At 30.2% G+C, this 22,059-nt stretch overlaps 1 protein-coding gene across 1 annotated transcript in view; it reads right to left on the bottom strand.

Annotated features, from left to right (window-relative positions):
- Window positions 1-401: 401 nt before the first annotated feature.
- LOC129960105 (CUB and sushi domain-containing protein 3-like) overlaps window positions 402-22,059 on the bottom strand; it is a 39,190-nt gene continuing 17,532 nt past the window's right edge. Inside the window, exons 2-12 of the mRNA XM_056073228.1 lie at window positions 19,603-19,785; window positions 17,088-17,276; window positions 14,910-14,999; window positions 14,665-14,793; window positions 13,017-13,187; window positions 11,932-12,120; window positions 9,281-9,466; window positions 5,396-5,449; window positions 4,668-4,746; window positions 4,165-4,571; window positions 402-3,004 (exon numbers count right to left, since the gene is read on the bottom strand). Coding sequence (XP_055929203.1) covers window positions 2,460-3,004; window positions 4,165-4,571; window positions 4,668-4,746; window positions 5,396-5,449; window positions 9,281-9,466; window positions 11,932-12,120; window positions 13,017-13,187; window positions 14,665-14,793; window positions 14,910-14,999; window positions 17,088-17,276; window positions 19,603-19,785 — 2,222 coding nt within the window. The 3' untranslated portion in view covers window positions 402-2,459. The remainder of the gene's footprint in view (window positions 3,005-4,164; window positions 4,572-4,667; window positions 4,747-5,395; window positions 5,450-9,280; window positions 9,467-11,931; window positions 12,121-13,016; window positions 13,188-14,664; window positions 14,794-14,909; window positions 15,000-17,087; window positions 17,277-19,602; window positions 19,786-22,059) is intronic.

The raw sequence follows: 22,059 nt of genomic DNA, 5'->3' as shown, positions 1-22,059 counted from the left end.
TTCTAATTGTGAATGACTCCATCTATATAAATCCTTACTTTTTATTTTAGTCAGGACATCTTGTTTGCTTTTTTTCCTTAATTGATATCTATAATTTAAACTTTGATAGATGAAAATGAATTTATCAAATTTCATGGCTCTGTATAAACTATTAGTTTAATCTAGAAAACCTGTATTTCTTTTTCTTTCTTTCTTTTTTGCAAAATGTTTTTTTGCTAAAACTTAGAGAGCACGTGTAGCAAATTTTAAGATGAAATATTTAGTAAGTCCCCTTTTACATTTAACATTTCTGTTATTGTCATTTTATTGAAAAAAAATTAAGGAATAAATTATTGCATATTCTGTATTACCCAGAAAATAAATGAATACTTTTAAATTATAAATAACACAAAATTCTTGACACAATATTTTATGTCTGATTTGTCATCAATACAAAACAGTCTAAAACAAAAGCAAATAACAAATACATAAAACAAATTAAACGTAGGATTTTACTGATTGGGAATATATGTGATGCTCTGTTCTATTTTTGTCAATCATTTGTTTAATAAGACAATTCTTGACAACTATAGTATACTAAGTTTATATCTTAGAATTAAATCAATAGTACAATTATATGAAAAACAATAGTCTCAGAGAGCAAAACTTATTTTGAAGGTTGCAAAAAAATTATCTCACAACAAAGAGTTATATTTACTGAATTAACTTTTCATAAAAAATAACTTAGAACACAATACTGATAATAAAAAAAACCAGGCAGTGCGAATGCATATAAAAATGTTTTCATGTTGTGCATCATTTAATTTGTCAATATTTCTAATAAAAAAAGCAGGATTTTTTTTTTAATTTAAGAAATTCAAGGAATTTTGATGCGAACTTAAACCCAAAATATTTCCTTAGGATGGCAACTATCATTACTGAACGCACTTTCTTCTTGCAAGATCTCAAGATTCAAGAAAGGAATGTCATTGCATTAATCTTTCGTCAATGACTCTTAAATGAATACTATCATTTAAGGATCAACTTGAAATATACAGAGTGTTTCAAAAAAACTTTTATTATATAGAGAAAATTTTTTACCTCATTAAATATTATAAGATCTCAAATAGATTAAGAAAAAAGGCTCTTATTGTATATCACTTTCCGGATCTTATGACAAATGTAATAAAAAAATTATACTTAAACTATTAATCCTCATTTGATCTATCAAGAAAAAAAATTGAAAGTCCTAGAAGAAGAAAAACTTCATAGATAAATTCTTAACAATTTTTTTTCAACATAATTTTTTTCTCATATATTTATTTTAGATATGTAGACCACGATAAACTTATTTTTTGAATAAATGCAATTTCTTCAAGCTGTAGAAAATTAATCATAAAGATGTAGTAATATGATATCATGGACTGTGTTTTATTTTACATTAAGTTCAAGTAAGTGTTAATCAAAATACACATTTCTTCTAAAGAGAACTTGCAAAAAATATCTCAGAAAAAAATTCTTGATAATTAAAGCGTATCTGTGTGTATTTTGTGATTTTTTTTCCCCTGTAGTCATTAAAAATGTAAAAGATAGTAATTGTAACGTAATTAAAGGTGTCCCGAAATTAACGGAAGATTTGAATTTGGCACCATTCGTACATTAAAGTGTTGGCAACCCTATTTAAAAAACCATTTGACGGCTGATAGTTTAGGATTGGTGAAAATGGAGCATTACACGTTCGAACAACGTGTTATCATTGTCGAACAATATTTCAAAAATAATGAGTTTGGAGGCCACAGTTCGAAATTGGCCAACTACATCGTGTCATTTAACACCATTGGATTTCTTTTTATGAGGTTACTTGAAATTAAAGATCTATACCAACAAGACCATATGTATGCGTGCATTGAAGGAGGAAATTCAACGCTGCATCAACGAAATTCAACCACATTTAAGCAAAATTATCATGGAAAATTTCGACAAAAGAGTGCGCATGTGCCATTGAAGCCGTGAAAGCCATTTGCCTTTTGTGTTATTCTATATATAACTCTATCCTGTGTACTTTACGATTCAATAAAAATTTAACAATTTAAAGGGAAAAAATTTTGTTTATTATTAAATTATTTATTTGTTTTAATTATTTAATTCAAATCTCACGTTGTTCTATCGTGTAACGATCCATTTTTACTAACCCTAAACTATCAGCTGTCAATTGGTTTTTTTAATAGGATTGCCAACACTTTACTGCATGAATGGTGGCAAATTCAAATTTTGCGTTAATTCTAGGACACCCTTTAATTTGTTTCAATTTATAAGATTCTGGAATTAAATGTCCGGAGACATTAGTTCGTCATAACAAAATAGAAAAGCCCTCCACATTTGTTGCTTTTCTAAACACCCTGTACACTATTCATTCGATTTCCTTATTAAATAAATAACTTCAATGGTTCTTATTGTATACCATTTCATCACAGACTTAACTATCGTCGGAATCGGCGCAAAACTGGTTTATCCTCTACTGGTGGCGGTGGTGGTTCATCCCTTATCCTCCTCCGACGGCCTGGAGGAGCTTCGGCTTTTTTCTTTTCTTCTTCTTCTTTAGCTCTCTTCTCTTCCTCTTCTTTGGCCTTCCTTTCTTCTTCCTCCTTGGCTTTCCTTTCCTCTTCTTCCTTTGCTTTCCTCTCTTCTTCTTCCTTCGCCTTTCTTTCTTCTTCCTCCTTAGCTTTGCGTTGTTGTTCAATATCTTCCTTGGCTTGGACACTGGACGTTTCACTTTCTTCTTCTTCTTCCTCCTCCTCCTCCTCTTCCTCCTCTTCTTCAGATTCGTTTATGGAAGCATGCTTCGGAGGAGTTGGAGAGCGGGATTCTTTCTTATCCGGTTCATCCGGAGGAAGTGGACTGGCCCCTGCTGTTGAAGAGGAATCCAAAGAATCTTGTTCTTTGAGAAGACGCGATTGACGTTTCTTTTCATAATCAACTGCTGCATAATCACTTGCAGCACTTCTTGGTTCTTTTGGAGTTGAATCTAAAATGAAAAAAAAATTACATTAAAATTAAATTGTTTAACGCAGAGATATGCGTTATGAGTATTTACAAATACAATACGTCGTATGATTCAATTTTTTAGAATGTTAAAAGAAAAAAAAGTACAAATGATGTTTCTTTATATATATTTCATGGTACAAAAGTTAATGTAATTGATATATACTGACAACCTCGTATTTGCTTCCCAAAAAGTATTGTTAAAAACAAAAACTGAAAAGTCCTTAGCCATTTAAAAAATTCGTTATTTTTATTGCAATTATAAATTTACTCTCAACAGAATTGCTTGAATTAGTAATTCAAGCTAGAAAGAGCAAAACTCCTTTCTTTGCTGCTTTAGCACGACTAGTGATCTAGCCGTTCTTTTGACGGGGTTGCATGATTTCTGGTTGGGAAATTCCCGTTATTTACATTTCAAAAAAAGAAAAGAAAAGAAAAATGCAAAGAATTTTCAGAAGCCACGTGCAATCAATCGCCATGCCTCACATATTACGTTGGAATTCTATTCCCGAAATGGATCAATTTGCTGAATTTAAATATTTTAAGCTGAAATTATTAATACTAGTTCTTACCATCTACTAATTATTTTATAAGAATTTTTTTTGTATATATATCTTTCTGATATCCTTTTCCTGTTTCTTTTTATAGTATTAAAATGTCACATCTATAACAGCGATTAAACATAGTTAGGAACAAATTTTGAGATGCGGTAGTGTTAGTCTAAGGTTATATAAAGCATTTAAAGCTGTACATTGCAAAAATTATTATATCATAACAATTTGTTGTAGAATGGATTGCAACTGATTCAATTTTACTTTGAAAAGTAGGCATTTTGAAGAAAAAGTTTTACTGGTGAACTCGAAATCCGTAAAATGTTAATTATATCATAATTATATAATAAGATCAATTAAAAGTAATCATTATGTTTAGATATTACTTATCCTTTATTCAATTATCATATGTCATTCATTTTAAATTATGCATATCTAATCTTGAATTCTTTGGTAACCATGTATAGTAGCATGAATTCAATATATCTGTATTTTATTCTAAATATTTCCCACACACTGATGGTATTTTCAACAGTGGCACTTTCAATTAAATCTTAATATCTAAATTATTCAAAATAAACAATGTATATACCTTTATTACTCTTGTCTTCTAAGTCGAGAACTACATTTTCAAGACTGGTATCTTCATTTTGTTCAGGAACTGGTGGGAAACGTCCTACCTTCTTTCCAGAATCATCATGAGCCAATACTTCTACTTGAATGACAGCTGGCTCATCTTTGTCTAATGTGTCTCCGTATGACAATGCTTTTTTAGGACTATATTTACCTGCCTCATCAGAGGCATTAGCATGGTTTGTTGGAAGGCTTTGGGTTTTCCATGCAACTTTGGGTTCGTCTTGATTGCCAGAATTATCTCGATTGATGAGCCCCATGAAAGCAGATTTAAATGCAGCACCTTTATTAATCCTTGGAGGTGGTCTTGGGGGTGGCACAGGAGGTTCAATTGAACGACTTGGAAGTTCTGGTTTATTTGAATTTCTGTTTAACAAAACAAAAGAGCAGTTTTTAAACCATACTTTCACTGTAACTTGCGAATATTCATCTTTGAAATGTATGCTTCGCAAACTTTGTTACCTTCTTTGTCCATAGAGATATATGGCAACTAATACAACGACGATCATGATAGCAGCAACAACCATTCCAAATATAATAACTGCGAAAAATTAATAGTAGTAATAATTAATAGTAGTACAGTAAATAATGCACAGTTAAAACATATATTTTAAAACAGTACAGATTTGGTTAAGGAAAGAAACTCGTGTCTGTCTAAAAATATATTCATTTTTTATGATGAAACCTCTGTAATATCCCCATGATAAAAAATAAAAAATATACTCTCGAAAAGAACCACTGCCACTGGGTTCTTTTCGAGAGTATATTTTTATTTCTTAAGTCATTCATGGATATCGAATTTGTAAAGAATCTGTGAATATCAATCAAAGCACAAACCCCTAAATACAAGAAACTGATATGTCCGGTGATGGCCAGTGTTTAAAAAATAAAATTCAGATTTGTATGTGTTCTTTAAATATGTATTCTTGGTCTTAAAAGATGATCACCTTAATCCCGCCGATTAATACTGATAATTACGAGTGGTTTAGATTGAAAGTGCGGTCAGTTTTATCATTAATCTTGTTTACACACATGTTTTCTACAACATTCAATAACAGCAAAATCTTTATGAGGAAAGAATATAACTATATATAAGAGTATACTGTTTCTGTTTCCTCAACAAAATAGTTCATAAAAATAATAGCTTATTAAATTAAAGATTATTTATGAAAGCAGTAATTTTTTCTTACCTCCTTGATTTTCTATTCTTGGCGACTCTTGACTTTCATAAGCAGCTCTTGCAGCTAAAAGATATCCATTCATCAAAATCATCATTAATATTATTAATGTATAATAAATTATCAGAGAGACTCTAATTATTTAGAATAGTCTCATGAAAATAAATTGCCAAATTATTATCAAATAATTAAAACTATATTATCAATTAATTACTGAAAAGAGTAAGAGTTAAGGGCAATATATCAACTTAATGTAGGCAATTATCTTTAAAAACAGAGCCATTATCATTAGTCAGATAGGAAGCCACAGTTTTAGACACATTTATTTGAAGTATTATAGAGCAACATTATATCCATTTTGTAGGTACACAACATGAAATCTATAAAGGAGGAAACTCTGGTAGAAGAAACCCGTTCACGGTCAAAATCATCAGGCAAGGGCTTAAAGACGAAAAAATTCTCATCAGACAGAAAGAACCATGGAACAAATGGTTTTGACTATCCTTTTCTATAATGTGTTAAGATTTACTTTTAAATCAAGTGTGTGTGTCTTTTCTTGATATTAAATACATGTTATGTGTTACGTCAAATAGCAAAACCGCTCTGTAGCGGAATCTGTAAAAGAATTTTGTAAAACAGCGAATTGGGAACAGTATCCTGATGCAAGCGAAAGGATAAATTATAAAAAAAAGCGATTACAAAATATTTGCATTTCATCCAAAAAATATACTTCCACTTAATGTGACGGAACATTGGCCGAAAGAATCACAGGTGAAATGTTGGAAAAATTTAACGATAAAAAAATTCCAACCCAGCTAATAAAGAAAAACTGGATGATGGGAAAGGACCAATAAGAGGAACTTGAAGCAGGTTAGAGACATTTACCTTGGAGTAGCCAATGTCAAATTGTTAATGTAAATGTATACTTTGAAAAACATTGATAATATAAGCATTCATTTGAATGACATCGGTAAATCTAGTTTCTGTGAGTATCAAATTTCATTACCCGAGTTTTCTGACGTAGTAACAGAATTTGCGCTTTTCAAAAACAATTTATTAATTTGATAACTTATAATGTTGAACTGAATGATTCTCAGAAATGTAACGATTTGGTTATAGCGAGGACTGAACTCGCAATGTTTGGGTTCGTAGCCAAGTAACACAAGACAAAAGTAATTACTCATGTCTCGTAGCTGTTATCTGGCTTATAAGCTTCACCACAGAAGCTACACTAGCCACGAGTAATTTCAAAAAGGAGAAGCAAAACTCTTCAAATCGCCAAATGATAAATTCGATTCTCTATTTAAAGCATTAGAATGTCATCATGAAAATAAACATAAACTGATAGATTCTCATGTCCTTGAAATAAAAAATTATAACAAAATTCATGGTGAATAATCAAAAGAATTGTGAGCTTTAATAACCTGTATTAATAAAAAAAAATTGCGAGCATTAAAGATTTTGAAATATGAACAGATTGATCTGTCTGACATAATTTCAATAAATATTATTCAAAAAAATGATTAAGAATCAAGAAAACAGTTCGAACTTTCATTGAAAACTGTAGAAATCTCAACATTTGAGTCTGTTATGAAATTTTTAGAGAAATGATGTGCAGTATTAAAAAAATTACGCGCGTTTCTAATTCTAACATAATATATAAAATTAATGCAGTGTCAACTAGGCAAAAACAATCTTAGTTATAGTAAAAAAGGAAATATTTGGCCTTATATTCTGTATCAAAATTCTCATTCTCTTTATAATTCTATTATATTTCAAAATATGTCCTCAGAATGCAGAAAAAAATTGTTAACAATAATATCTTGACATTAATAGCCGCAGATTCCATTCTAGTGTTTTCATGTCTAAATTCAGATGTACAGTTGCAAGGAATTACATCATTCGCTGCTTCATGAGACAAATGACCTTCGCACTGTAGCTAAAGTTCTCGGTGTGGGGGAAAGGGAAGGGAAGGGGAGAGAGACCAATCAAAGATCAGGCCGAAGTTTCTGTTTTGACGTTTGGGAATAAATGCGTTTCATTGAAATACATTTGTGGTATACGTTAAGGCTAGTGACGGATGCAGTGTTAAATTAAGAGGTGTATTAGGTAACGTGTCAACAATTTGAATCATGGGAAAAATGCAGAAAGGAAGTCAAGAATTAAACTGAAGTCTATAATCAAGGAATAATAGACGGAAATGGAGTAACATAATCCGCAAAGTATGCAGCAAATATGTGCTTCAAACCATGAATACACTTTTTCGTGCAATGTGCAATTCTCAGTACTACCTGTATCGAAATTAAATATATCGGATTTAAATATTCCTTCTTCGATTGAGCTAGCAGATTCTAATGTCCATATGCCGGATTACATTGATATATTGATGGAAAGTTAACTACTTTTTGAAATTTTAAAACCGAACAGCATTATTTGTGGAATTGAAAAATAATATCACAAAATAAAAAGTTTGACTATTTAGTTACAAGTACTCTTCCTCAGTTAAAAAAAAACAAGTCAATTGTTGTTTTATAAGTGAGTCAATCTTAAATGCAACACTAAAGAAATTCTTTGAACCAAAATCCCTTCCAGATGATTCTAAAGAAATTACTAAAAGTTGAGAGGAAATTTACTGTGACGAAGATTTTTTAGAATCTGTGAAAGAGATCAGATGGGACGATTTATAGTTATATTACCCGTAAAGGAAAATGTAGTCATTATTAGGATATTCCAAAGAGAATGTAGTCGAACAACTGAATGATATTTAGAAGAAATTAAAAAATAATAATATTATGGAGACTTTGTATAAGGAATGTGTGAGTGAGTATGAACTTTTAGGCCATATAGAAGAGATTTAAAATGATGCTATGGACAATATGAACTTGTAGCGGATTGGTATGGGCGAGGATAGAACGTGGGACCTTGTGGTTCGCAGCCAAGTAACATGACCATAATACAAAAGCAATTGCTCGTGTAGCATAGCTGTTACCCCCACAAACTATTACATTCCACATCATGTAGTATACAAAGCATAAAAAACATCTACGCCATTAAGGTTTGTCTTCAATGTAAATGCAAAAACAACTGTCGGTTTTTCTCCACATTCCATCTTATTCAACAAGATCTCTTAACCATAATCAGTAGATTCAAAAAAAAAATATTAGTAAGCGTTTAGTGCAGATATTAAAAAATGTACAGGCCTTTCCTTGTACATTTCCTTTCTGTAATTTCATTACAGAATTTCTTTTAGTTTCAAGAAAACCTGGAAAGTACCTAAAATATTTCTCTATATTTATCGAGGGTTCCCAAACTGACTGAAAAAAAATTCGTATTTTCAACGAATTAACCTTCTTAATAAAATTCAATGACCATAAAATTAAAAAGGTCCGTGAAGAACCATAAAATTTCATGATTAAAAGCTTTCATACTGAATAATTATAAGAATAAATTTAATAAAAAAAGATTTTAAGAATACATTTTTACAAGGCATTGTAATAAATATTATAAATATATAATAATAAATAACTATTATAACATAATTATAAATATTTTGAAATCAGGGTAGAAGTTTTTTTCGGCTTTAATATGACGTGATGACACTGATGAGAGCGAAATTAATTGATTAATTATAATCGATAATTGCAGAAAATATCAAAATAATATACTACCATCGCTGACATACAAGTGCACATAATTTCAAAATTTAGCATATCAAAAAGTGAGCAAAAAATCAGTTCAAAATTCTACATTAAAGAAAAGCAACATATGTGTGTAAAATCTTTAAATATTACTGCTTTAATTTTATAGAATTCAACGTCTGAATCATGTTATTAAGACATGAAACAATTTCATTGCTTTACATCCTATGCTCTTTATATGATAAAGTGACGAGCTTACGTAAAATACAGTAAGCTTCTGGCTTTGTCCATTCGCCATCTTCAGTACATATGATGTATGGATTGTCTCCTTCTCTCTTGCCACCTTTACATCTTAACATTGCCATACTCCCCATACTATTCGTTTTGTTGACTAGCCTATAAACTCCTCCTTGATCTTTGCCATCTGGAACTGGGCACCGGATGGCTGCAGAAACATTAAAAATAATTACCATCAATCTTCTAAAATAATAAAAAATTAGAACTTTTTACTTCCAAAATAATTTAGAAATTCGTAAATCATAAAAGGATGTTGTAATAACTTAGTTTTATGAAAGGACATTTAAAACATACGCATTTTTTTTTCTTTTCAGCTCTACTCTATGAAATAAAAATGTATTGAATAAAATTCGATAAATTATCAAGTATTTTTCTATATTCTAGGACCGGGAAAATGATTACTTTATTACTTAAAGTTTTTTTTTTAAATATTGTCTTCATTAATTTAAGAAAAATCGAGAAACTATAGAAATTCGTAAAAAAATTATATTAGAAAATTATGGTAACTAATTTTAATATACTCTTTTTTCAGACTCCCGTGCCTTTCCCTTTAGAACAATTTTTCTCTTCAGAGGGTCAATAGGCGATGAGAGCACTTTCCTGGAGTACTTTGTTGAGTAAGTTTTTCTTGTAATTTTTCTTTTTTATAAGTAGATTTTCCGTTTCTTTTTTTAATGTACGATTTTGTTTCAAATTTAAACTTGTATATATTTTTCTTAATATTGCTTCATAAGAAATACAATTTTTTCCCATTCTTTCATCCCCGCCCCTATTTTGGATAAATAAAACCCGACTGGCACACGCGCAAATGCGGGGAGGTATTCCGTACCTGAAAACAGACAAAATATGCATTCATTTACTATGAACGAATTTTTTTTTTCTTTCTACAACAAGAAAGAAAAATGCCTCGAAACTCAGTAGTAATTGATTATTTGTTTATGTTGTAAAATAGGGCACCTCAAAGTTGTAGAGAGGCGAAAACGATTACTTTTTCTTAAATTTCAGAGAAACCGGACGGCTGTAAAAATTCACAATCATGCCATACTAGAAAAGCGTAAGTACTTAATTTTATGTATTGTAAAGAAAATATTGAAACCGTCATAATATTCGATCTCGAGATTTCAATAAAACTCAACCCTTCAAACCTCCCCGAGTTTGCAGGAAGTGTGTGTGTGTGTGTGTGTGTGTGTGTGTGTGTGTGTGTGTGTGTGTGTGTGTGTGTGTGTGTGTGTGTGTGTGTGTGTGTGTGTGTGTGTGTGTGTGTGTGTGTGTGTGTGTGTGTGTGTGTGTGTGTGTGTGTGTGTGTGTGTGTGTGTGTGTGTGTGTGTGTGTGTGTGTGTGTGTGTGTGTGTGTGTGTGTGTGTGTGTGTGTGTGTGTGTGTGTGTGTGTGTGTGTGTGTGTGTGTGTCCCCACCAGTTAATCAAAGTAAATTTTGACAAACTTTCTTTCTTTGCATTAAAATTCTATCTGCTTATCCACACATTTGCTTGTGTATAAAATATAATGTCTTAAAACAAAACCAGCCAAATCTTATTTATACAATTAAATCCGCGACAAATTTTAGAATCAATCTATCAAGAATTGACAATATATCAATCTCCTTTTTCTTGTTTACATAAATATGGTAACTCAAAAATGCAAAAAACTAGAGAAGCATATCATAGTACCCAAGTTTTGCACTCAAAGTGCAAATCTATGTCCAATTTTAAAAGCAGGTAATCTACATGTAAACTATTCCGTAGTTGGTCTGTTTATGCGTATATGCACAAACACTGAAATAGAAAACAAAAGATAAATTTAATTTTCGTTTGTGATCTTGACACCAAAACTGTAAAAGTGTATCCGTGATTCCAAAATGCATCATTCCATTCTCTTCACTCTACTATGAAGATTAACACGAAGTATGTCGTATTGTGTAGTTATAACTTTGAAATTTTACTAGTTATTATCAAAATCTTGATGATCTCATCACCAAAGTTCGATAATATAAAAAATATTTTTATAGCAAAAGCATTCTAATTATTCCAGATAAATTTCATAAAATAATTTCTTATTGTAAAAACATAATCTTTTAATTATTTTTATTTGTTTTTCTACTTTCTCGACTTAGATTTATAATTCATTATTATGAAATTATAGAATCATGAAATTATTTTTCAAATGTCCTACCAGATACCATGCCATATAAAAATTTAATTAAATTGATTGATTAATGAATAATTACGTTTCGAAAATGTTAAAGTATTGTTATCGTATAACAAAGTGTATGAAATTCTAAAGCTGTAGCAAGTCATAAAATGAGTGAAATATTGATTATAAAATTTCATTTCTGCAGACATGAAAATGTCTAGTTAAATAAAAGTATGGAAAAAATCATACTTTTAGCCATTTTTTTTCTTCTAAGAGAATTTTTTTAAAAATGGGAATATTTTCACATGTATAAGAAATAGTCAGTTAAAACAAACTGATGCTAATAATTAAATTAATAATAAAAATATGAATATTTACAATAAGTTTATTAATTGATTGAAAGTGCGTAGCCATTCTGTCACTTGGCTCCAGTAATGGAAAATTTTGAATATTGTAGATCAGATTTTATTACTGGTTTGTACCTTTGCATTCTGGTTCTTTACCACTCCATGATCCATCTTTCAAGCAATTTCGTGTGAACGGTCCCTCAAGTTTATAACGTTCATCGCATTTGTAAATTGCAACAGCTCCTTCCAATGGTGGCCCATCATTCTCATGAGTGATCTTGATGGTACCATGCTCAAGGTCATCCAGATCATCACAGAGAATTGCTAAAAAAATTTTAATTAGGTTAATGCCAATTGAATTGAAAGTAACATAATTGTTTGCTGAAAAATAACAATTTCTTGTTATATGTATTCTTACCATCAGTTCTAAAATTTTTCCTTTTAAGGCTAATTATTTTTTTTACATAAATGAAATAATCTACAAAAATTATCAAAACGAAATAATACTTTCAAAATACTTCTAGAAAGAAATTGAAGTCAATGAATTAAGTTTCGGAACAGCAGAAAGGAATTTTTTTTTTTCAAATAAAGGTCTAAAATTAATTATAAATAATTATAAAATTTTAAAAATAATTATAATTGTAAAAAATAATCGTTTAGTTTTATGAGTTATTTAAAATAAAAATGCACTTTAAAAAAATTATACTAAATTTACTACAAAGGAAAGTAAATCTTCCAAAAGAACTGAACAGAATTATTTATACAAACATAACCTTGCTTAGTTGTACTTCTAATTCATGACAATCAATATCTGGCGTTTATAGTTAAATTCAAGAAAGTTCAAAATACATTTTGGTTATGTTTTTAGCTGTTCATTTTTATTTAAAAAATTTGTTCTTCTATGTTAATCAAAAATTTCATGATACTTATTTCGAAAAACAAATTATTTTGTAGATATATCTTTTTTTATGATATACTAAACGTTTCTTAACGATGTTTATATAAAATGACACTAAAATTCCAACTTGAACTTTCATGAATGAAACTAATCTGCTGTTTGAAGTATTAATTGATCAATCATGCTGTTACTCATTTTAAAAATAATCAATAACATATTTTCATTTTAATAATAATCAATTACATAAGATTTTGAAAGCTTTATATTTTGTCATTTTAATAAACTATAGCTTTTTCAAACACCTTGCCTTCAAAAAACTTACGCTCGCAGATGGGCGGATCACCTGACCATTGACCAGTACTTAAACAGTATCTAAAGTCATTGCCTTTGATCTCATACCCTCTGATGCATCCATATTCCACCATATCATTTTTGGGCTCGTAGGTGACAGAGTAGAGACTTCGGCTGGGCCTACCACAATCGTATCCAGTGTCTAAAAAGAAAGAAGAAGAATCTTATGTCTTTTTACAGTACAGTGAAAGCTGATTATCATATACCTATACAGTGAAAATAACAAGATAAATGAGCAACACAAATATATATCAAAATGAAGGAAACATATCTAAGTTTCTAATGATGCTAAGACTATTATCTTCACTATACCTCTTATCCTAACGCATTAACTTGAATGCGATTCATAACTACACTCTTATTGTTTCAAGCCTACTATCCAATTAGATAACTAATTAGGAAGAAATTCATCTTTTTTATGGAACGAAAAATATATCGAATGCAGTCAGAGGTGCATTTTAATTCTATTTTCCAGCAGATAAAGTCAGAGGCATTTCCCATTTTCCAGCACTAGAATTTTTATTATCAGTAAAATCGCCATATTTTCGAAATGATCTTAAATGAAGCTTAATATCCCCGTTTGTGTATTTTTTAAAAAGTGGTGCGATATAATGCGGGATGGATATCCACTTTAAAAAAAGCTTTTTTGCTCTAAATGGCTCTAAAATAAAAAAGAAAATTTTTTATAGAAACTTGTTTCAGGGAAAATAGTCATTTCAAAATTTTAATAGTTTTGCAATATAGAACAGAACGCCTTCTCATACCCCCGTATCTGTAACCATTCTGATCACTGAACGGTTTGATGGCCATGTTGCAGGAATTTTATTAAATACCAAAAAATGTACAGCAGGAAAAAAAACAAATATAACTATGTACAGAATTTACAAACATATGTGAAATAATAGTGGAATGAAACCATTTACAAAGATTTTCAAATTATTTGGACTAATAATACTTAGAAGGATGAAATGTATATAAAAAAACACAAGAATTCTGTGTTCACTTGTTATCATGACATAGTAGATGAGGATACAATTACAAAATCAAATGGAAAATAATTTTTTTAATGGTAACAAAGAAAAACTTTGATTGATATTTATGAATGCAAATGTATGTGAAGAAACTGTGGTGCTTTTTTTCCCTCCCCTTAATCTTTGTGAACATGACACTTGATTTTGAGAGCTAGAGAGGCAAGAAATGATTTCTATTGTCACTGATAAATTTAATCATCCAATGGATTTTTTGACTAGAGAGGAAGATGATGGTGACTCTTTTCATCCATTCTTGTTCATGGCTTGGTGATTGTTTTTACACATGCCAAAAGAGGGCAAGATGCATTGCGTAGCATAATGAAGAGCAAGGCCAATCTCACCACAACTGCACTGATCACTCTCCGACAGACTGAACCTTTTGAGGTAGGCAAAAAACGGGCCGTATTTTGAAAAGAAAATAATATCCTCTCAGATCCAGTTAGTGGAAAATAAGGTTAATTGAGGGCAGGATAGTAAAAACTTTTCTGACAGTAGTTTCACATTATACGAATTTTATAGTAGTAAATGTCAGGGATATTGAAATTTTCAACAAGAAATGTTGAATAATTTTGTTCTATTTAAACTAACCTTTCTCAACTTGAACTTCGACCTCACAAATTTCGAATATCCCTTCTTCCTGGAGATGGTCTTCTATATGGACTTTCTGACCTTCAATGCCCTTTCCCTCGGCGCAAGATAAAACAACAGTTTGAGTGCCTAAAATTTTGAAAAATTCAAAATACACACAAAAAAACATAATTTAACAAGTTCACCTTAATTTAAATAAAAGAAAGTATCTCAATTCAAAACTTTAATAATGTACAAAAACGTACCAAATTTTCCAGTGAAGGATGCGCATCTTTTGTAAGAAGCACTGGTCCCTAGCGTTTTTATAACAAACACCGTAAACTTCACGTACTTATCTGAAAAATGGAATACATTTAATGCATGCATAAAATGATCATGATCAATAATTTATCCATTATATTTTGAGATATTTACTATATTAAATTAGTCGCTCTTCGCGAACAACTATTTATCCATTATATTAATAGTCAATTCAATTATGACAACCGACTTTGATTAACTATATTTTGTACAAGAAAGAAAAGTACACTTTTAAACTATATATGCTCAAAAAAAATATTCTGATTGGGTAATTAAGTTTTTAAAGCATCGAAATCGTTCCAGGTGTTGAAACTTAGGATTCTGCCAAAGTTTCATTTTGCTGTATTTCTCTCGGCAAAAATGGGCGCAATAAATAGAGGCAAAAATAAAAACTGGCAAAATTGGACCAATTATTGCGACTGGGGGATCGGTTCTTTAGTTCTGCCATTTGTTTTTAATGCATAATTGTAAATAATATTGATGCAAATATGTCTATAATACGTTTTTTCAAGTCATTAAAAAACACAGGTTTGAATTAAAAATTATACTTTATTTTAACATACATTAAAACTATTGGTCGAAGCTAAAGAGGTAAAAAAATATTTTAAAATGGCTCGCCCTCTTACACGAAACACAACAAATACATTGTACCGAAACCTAAAATGCAAACCATGGTTGTTGATTTAGGAACACCGTTAAACTTGAAAAATACAAGAATTTTTTTTCAGCCTTTCAAAACTTTAACTAGCAAGAAATAAAGCACTTTATTATGTAATCATTAGAAGTAATTTAACGAAAGAAAAGGCATTAACAACTAAAAACGTCGGAACTGTTGAAACTCTACAGTGAAATCACTAGTTCTCTTGCATAAACGTCCTATAATAATGCCTATGTTCATAAGTGAAAAATATTTGTGATAAATATAATTGTGTAAAAATATTTGTGTCATAAGTGAAATATATATAATTCATTAGCAACTAAAAACGTCTGAGCTGTTAAACCTCCACAGTGAAGTCACTGGTTCTCTTGTATGAACGTCTTATAATAATGCCTATGTTCATAAGTGAAAAATATTTGCTTATGCCTGTGTAATTTGTAAGCGATTGCACTAATCGCAGTCAAAAAAATTCTCCTCGTAACTGCCTTACATTTTAGAACATTTGTAATTATAACTGACAGTAAAAAAATGGCCCGTTATTTTTCATCATTGATAATTTTAATAACATTGCAAAACTGCCAGGGTATAAAAAAAAATAAGACGAAACTTGCAAGTGATTCGAAATTCGGTGTACAAAATGTTAGTGGAGGTAGAAAGACAGAAATAAGCTGAAATCCCATAAAATTCTATCACTGAAAGTGACACCTACATGAGAATGCAGAATGTTGCAGAGGTGAGCCAATAATATTTCTTTCGTAAAATATTTTCTTTCGCGACACTTTACTCTCGGAAAGTACTCGCACGCATCAATTTCACAATAATTATTAAAAGTTCTTGTCATTCCGAGCTAATGAGCAATTAAGGTTTGCGAATTGGGGAATATTCTTAACAAAACCCTGTATTTCTTATACAATTAAGCCTCTATACCTTCTGTTACAGTCAGCTTTACCATATACGATAGGCATGTTTCTCGGTATTCGAAACTGTATCATACTCTCTGCACAGTAGGAACTTTTAATGATCGTTGCTGAAATCCAACAGCGGCCTTGGTGAACCTGTATCTTATTCGACTGGTATTTCCTATTTCAATTTAATTTGTTTTTATTTATTTCCTACTTTTCTTAACAACAATTTGTGCCCTGAATTTTGAATCCTTTTGTGTATTTACTAAAGCAAAAAGCAATTCCTTCTTAATACAACAATTCTGTATCTAATTAATCCACCCTACTTATAAAAGATTCAAAATAAAATTGCTTTTTGACTAAAACTAACAAAATAATTCAAAGTTAGAGATATTCTGAATTTCAAAAATCAACTAAAATTGCGATAATTCAAAGAATGAAAATATCGGAACGGATCGAAAAAAGAAGAACAAATTTACTAGAGTTCATACAATTTTTGTTGTCAGCGGATATGCATACATCGGGATTAATAGGACAAAAATAAAAAGTGAAGACAGTCTTACCTGGAGAAATCATTGTTACAGCAACAGACAATACTTTATGCTCCTCTCCTAGATCTATTCTCCACCATCGGGGCTTCTTTGGTTTCAGATATGCGCAGGTATTTTTGTCTCGGTCAATGGCGAGCTCGGCTGGATTACCTGGGACTGTCGGCGTTGAAAATGCAACACCTAACGTTGTCATACTGTCATCTAACAAGGATAAAAAAAGATTTAATATGATTCTTCTTAAACTTTAATTCATAGAAACAAATGTTGTTCGTAAAAATTGGCCAGATAAAAATGTGTTTTTTATATATTCAGTAAGACTTTTAAATGATTCAGTAAGCTTTTTATACCACTTTTATTACCATAATAAAACTTCTCAAATCCGATTCAAATCCAATTTCAAATCCTTAAGTATTATTAGTGTGTTTTTTTTTTTCATACTCGTACACGGAGCATTAAAGAGAAAGGATTATAATGTTAAGAAATTCGACCACGAGATTTTTATAAATCTCCCCGTTTTCTTCCTTTCTGAGTCGGAAAACATCATTTGAAATATTATGACTATTTGTGGATTCCCTAAGTCATAAAGGGAGAAAACTAGATGAACGAAATTTGTAATTCAAAAATGTAACGAGCTTGATTGATGAAATTTGGCGTTCGATTTTAACAGCGGAGTTTTAGGTCCACATAAACCTTTTGATAAAATCCGCTTTCTCTCCATTTGTATGAAAATTGTAATACAAAAGAAGAGAAAGACAGCAAGACAAATGGATGAAATTTAGTATATAATTTTAACATCAAGATTGTAGATTTATATCAAATTATCTTGTATCAATTTAGGTTAAAAGAGAACTTTTCCAAAATGTATGTCAATTCTTCTTTACGACGAAGCTCAACACAAAACGCGCCTTACTGTGGAAATATATCAGAAAGAAAGGGGCAGAAATCTCAGACTGTTTACAGCGGGAACATAGAAACTCCATTAGAGGGAAGAGGAATATAGAAAAATTTAAGCATAACTGTTTTTGCTTATCATGTAACACCAAACTTTTAAGCAAAATTTCGATTTTTTGAAATATCTGAAAAACTATATTGGAAAGGTTTTTTTACCTTTTTTACTTAAAGAAACTGGAGTGATTTGTACCTTTAAAAAGTTGATTTTTCAGTTTTAGTCTCATAAAATGAAAATCATTTCATCATTTACAGAAATATGTCACGTACACAGGATTGAAAAAGAGGAGAGCTCACTAAGTGACTTTTGACAATATATTTAAAAAACGCTCCAATAATTTAAGATTGGGTATTTTTTCCTTTACTTTTTCCCCAAAGCAAGTCTTTTTGTTAACTTTCAGTATACATATATAAAATTCTCTGCATTGCAATTATAGTTCTATATTATTTTTATGGCAATATCGCAATCTCACAATATTTTTACAAGCCTTGTGCACCTATTAAACCTATTTTTGCTTTTCTGTACGTAGTAGTATATTTTTAAGAGGTTATTTATCATGAAAAATGCACTTATTAGGATTTTTAACTTGCATGGTATTCAATATTGATATAAAATTTTCATTTAAAGTATATTAAATTGAAATAAGTTCATTAAACTTATATATCCAGAATTCACATATTGTGATAATTGTAGCGTGTATTTATTGAGAATTCTTTATTCAGAGATTATCGATATGCGTGTATGAACTTGAAAATTCCTTCCATCCCACAGCATTCAATTTGTTGTTTAAAAAACAACTACTTCACGAAACAAATATTTTCATGCTCTATTGTAATGAAAACAACCCATTCTTCCTATTCATTCTTTTACGTCGAGTATAACATTTATTTGCAAAAAGATACCTCCCCCCCCCTTATTTACACCTCCAGTTCCGACCATTTTCTTTATAGAGAAGGTTCCAGTTTACTTAAATCAACATTCAACGAAAAATCAACTTTTCTCAATTGTATAGTCTTTTTCACGAAATGCAACAATTTATTAGATGGCTCTTTTTATTTTTTATTTTATATTAGTACGAAGGGACAGAAAAAATGCATGGCAAGTATATTTTACACATCAATTTGATAGTGAACTAAAGATCGCTGAGCTACGAAATGACATTATCGAAGTTCAGTGGTTCAGTGGTTTTTCTAATCAGGAAAATTTCAGAATGGTAACTTTATAGTGTCATATCACCAACAACCAACTGTTCAAAAAATTGGAATAGTAAAATTACCTTTATTCCCTGAAAAAATCAACTTTATGTGAATCCTGTTTGAAACTCAACACTTTAGGCATGCTTTAGACTTCTTGAACTGGTAATGCACGCATAAATGCATAAGGTTAATTATATGGACATAGGCATATTATAATGCAGTATGAATATAATGGTATGGAATGAGTTTTTTATAATACTTTTTCTTAAAAAAAATAATAATTATAAAATGAGAAGAAACTTTTTAAGCATCCTAGTTATTTTTTTCTACTTGACATATTAAAATGCAAAATAATATACGTTTACAAAATATTTATACAAACCACATATAGGCACATCTTCTGACCAAGATCCGTCATCGGTACACCTACTGATAGGTGATCCCAGAAGGATGTAACCTACTCTACAGGAATATGAAACGACTTCTCCTTCAAAATACGCAGCTCTGTCTGGTTTGACATATCCATATGCTGGGGTACCAGGAAATCCACAAGTAAGCTGTTTTGCTACAAAAAAAAAATCTTAATAAATAAATTTAGTCAATAATAGATTCATTTAGATCAATTTACGAAACATTTTTGTCAATATATTCGTATGATTACTTTTTTATATATATTTTTAAAGTTAGAATGATAATTTTATTTTCTATTCTTGATAATTTCTACTGCTCCCTCCACATCGGGAGAGGATAGATTTGTGTAACGCTATTATGCTTGCTTTCTTGAAATGAATTTGTACTCTTGTACATATTTGTAAACATTCTTTAATTAATGCAATGGTGCTCTTGTCTTTTTGATTTCCATTCTTTTTATTCCAAGAAACATATGATTTCAAACTCCATAAATAAAGGCCGGAGCAGTATGTTATTACATAGACTCTAAAATAATGTTAGGAATTTCTAAAAAAAATGATAAAATAAGTTTAAATAAAAAATAAGTTTTTTTTTAAATAAGATAAAAATTGCAGCTTTTAGAACACTAAAAAGTTAGCATTTCTTAATTTAATTATTTTAATTTTTTGTTCAATTTTTCTACTGATTTGGATTGTAACAAGTATACTGATTCCGAAACAGCAGTTTGTTTTATAATCCTATATGACGACAGGTTTCTTTCTCTTTTCTACATGCAATTGTTGTAACCGAATTAAAGGAAATAGTTGCTGAATATGAATTGTGGGAAGTGGTGGAAAATGATCTTGAGAACTCTTACAAGTGACCGATATAAATTGCTGTTATTTTTGCATAATAAAGGCATCAGTAGTTACCAGTAAAAATAAGTTTGATATACAGTGTTCCAATTTTCCATTAATCATATACTTGTGTACTGTATCTTGTACAATGTAGATGAGATAGAAAAAAAATTGAGGTATTTTTGGATTCATAACCCAATTTTGTAAAACAAACTTAAAAAGTACCAGATGCATGTCAACAAAAACTTTGTTCCCCAGTGTTATTGGAAAATTCTCTTCAAGAACGAAACATTGTTTCGTTTTACCGAGTTTTTAAAACCGAAACTTACTGAAATATGTTTACAAATAGTGTGAATTCTGAAATATGAATTCAACTTGTTGCTTTTCCTCAGAATTTGCTTATGCATCTTACCAAATTAGAATTAATATCTAATTAATCTCATCGAGGATTGAGAGAAATTCTTCCGCGTTTAATGACAGTTCCATTCAGCAACAAGCAATACTATGTGCTTCTCAAGGTTTCAAATACATACTTTAAAAAATCCAATTTATCTTTCATTAATCTATAATTTTACCATTTATCGTATTATGATTTTTTTCATGTGAATGAATTAAGCAGGATTTGGCGTTTGTTAAATCTAGTTATATTTAAAGAAACTATTCATTGGCGAGTACCTACGCTTTCCAACCCCTTTCCCCCCGTAAATTCTGAATAGAAGTCTAAAAATAGGTTCTGATACTTTCTTATAAAAAATAAAGATACATTTTGATTGTTCACAATAGTTTATATTAAACCTCACAATTGAGTGCGTTGAATATCAGTATATTTTTAATGCTTTTGGGCATGAAGTAGGGGCATAAATAATCAAAGATGTTATTATTAACATTTATTGTAACAATTGTCACAAATATCTCATTAATTAGCATTTTCATTGAAAGAATTTTCCACGCTCACTGCGTTCTGCCGCTTTGTGAATTTTTACTCTATTCATAAGTCCAAAATGACCTACCTAGCCCAAAAGTTAAATTGACTGCAGATAGTTGAAATACAGAAATTTCCGCTTGCGCTGGAAAGTTGTGCCATGCACGTCGAAATGTTTTTGTCATAAAATCCCCAACTGCATATTTTACATATCGGCAGGCAGTTATCATACGCTTAAAAAAGATGTTCACAACCCATCAGTTGAGATTGTTTGTCAAAGCAAATTTGCAGAAGCACAGTCTTATGTCGAATATTGATTCATTTAGGAGATATAAATCTTTTTCTGATTTCTATTAGATATCGGGTACTTTGTGTGGCCTAGCTGTGAGTTACAGTGGACTGTTTTGGCACGCACATCTGTGGATCTTTTGGCAATCGTTCAAAAAGAGCTCAGAATGAGTTATTTAAGCTCCATTCTATAATGCAGACATTCGAATAACTGATCGATTCTCGACTTTCATATCAATTTTTATTGAAATTTTCAGTTTAAATCTATACAGAAAGGCTATTCAATATATGATAATTATTAAGCATCGAGTGGCATACAAGATTACATATATCTTTTAAAACTAACTAAAATAATAAAAAAATTAATTTTCTTTGAAACTAT

This window comes from Argiope bruennichi, chromosome X2, assembly GCF_947563725.1.
Source record: "Argiope bruennichi chromosome X2, qqArgBrue1.1, whole genome shotgun sequence".
NCBI lineage: Eukaryota > Metazoa > Arthropoda > Arachnida > Araneae > Araneidae > Argiope > Argiope bruennichi.
This window is presented reverse-complemented; position numbering and strand designations above follow the sequence as displayed.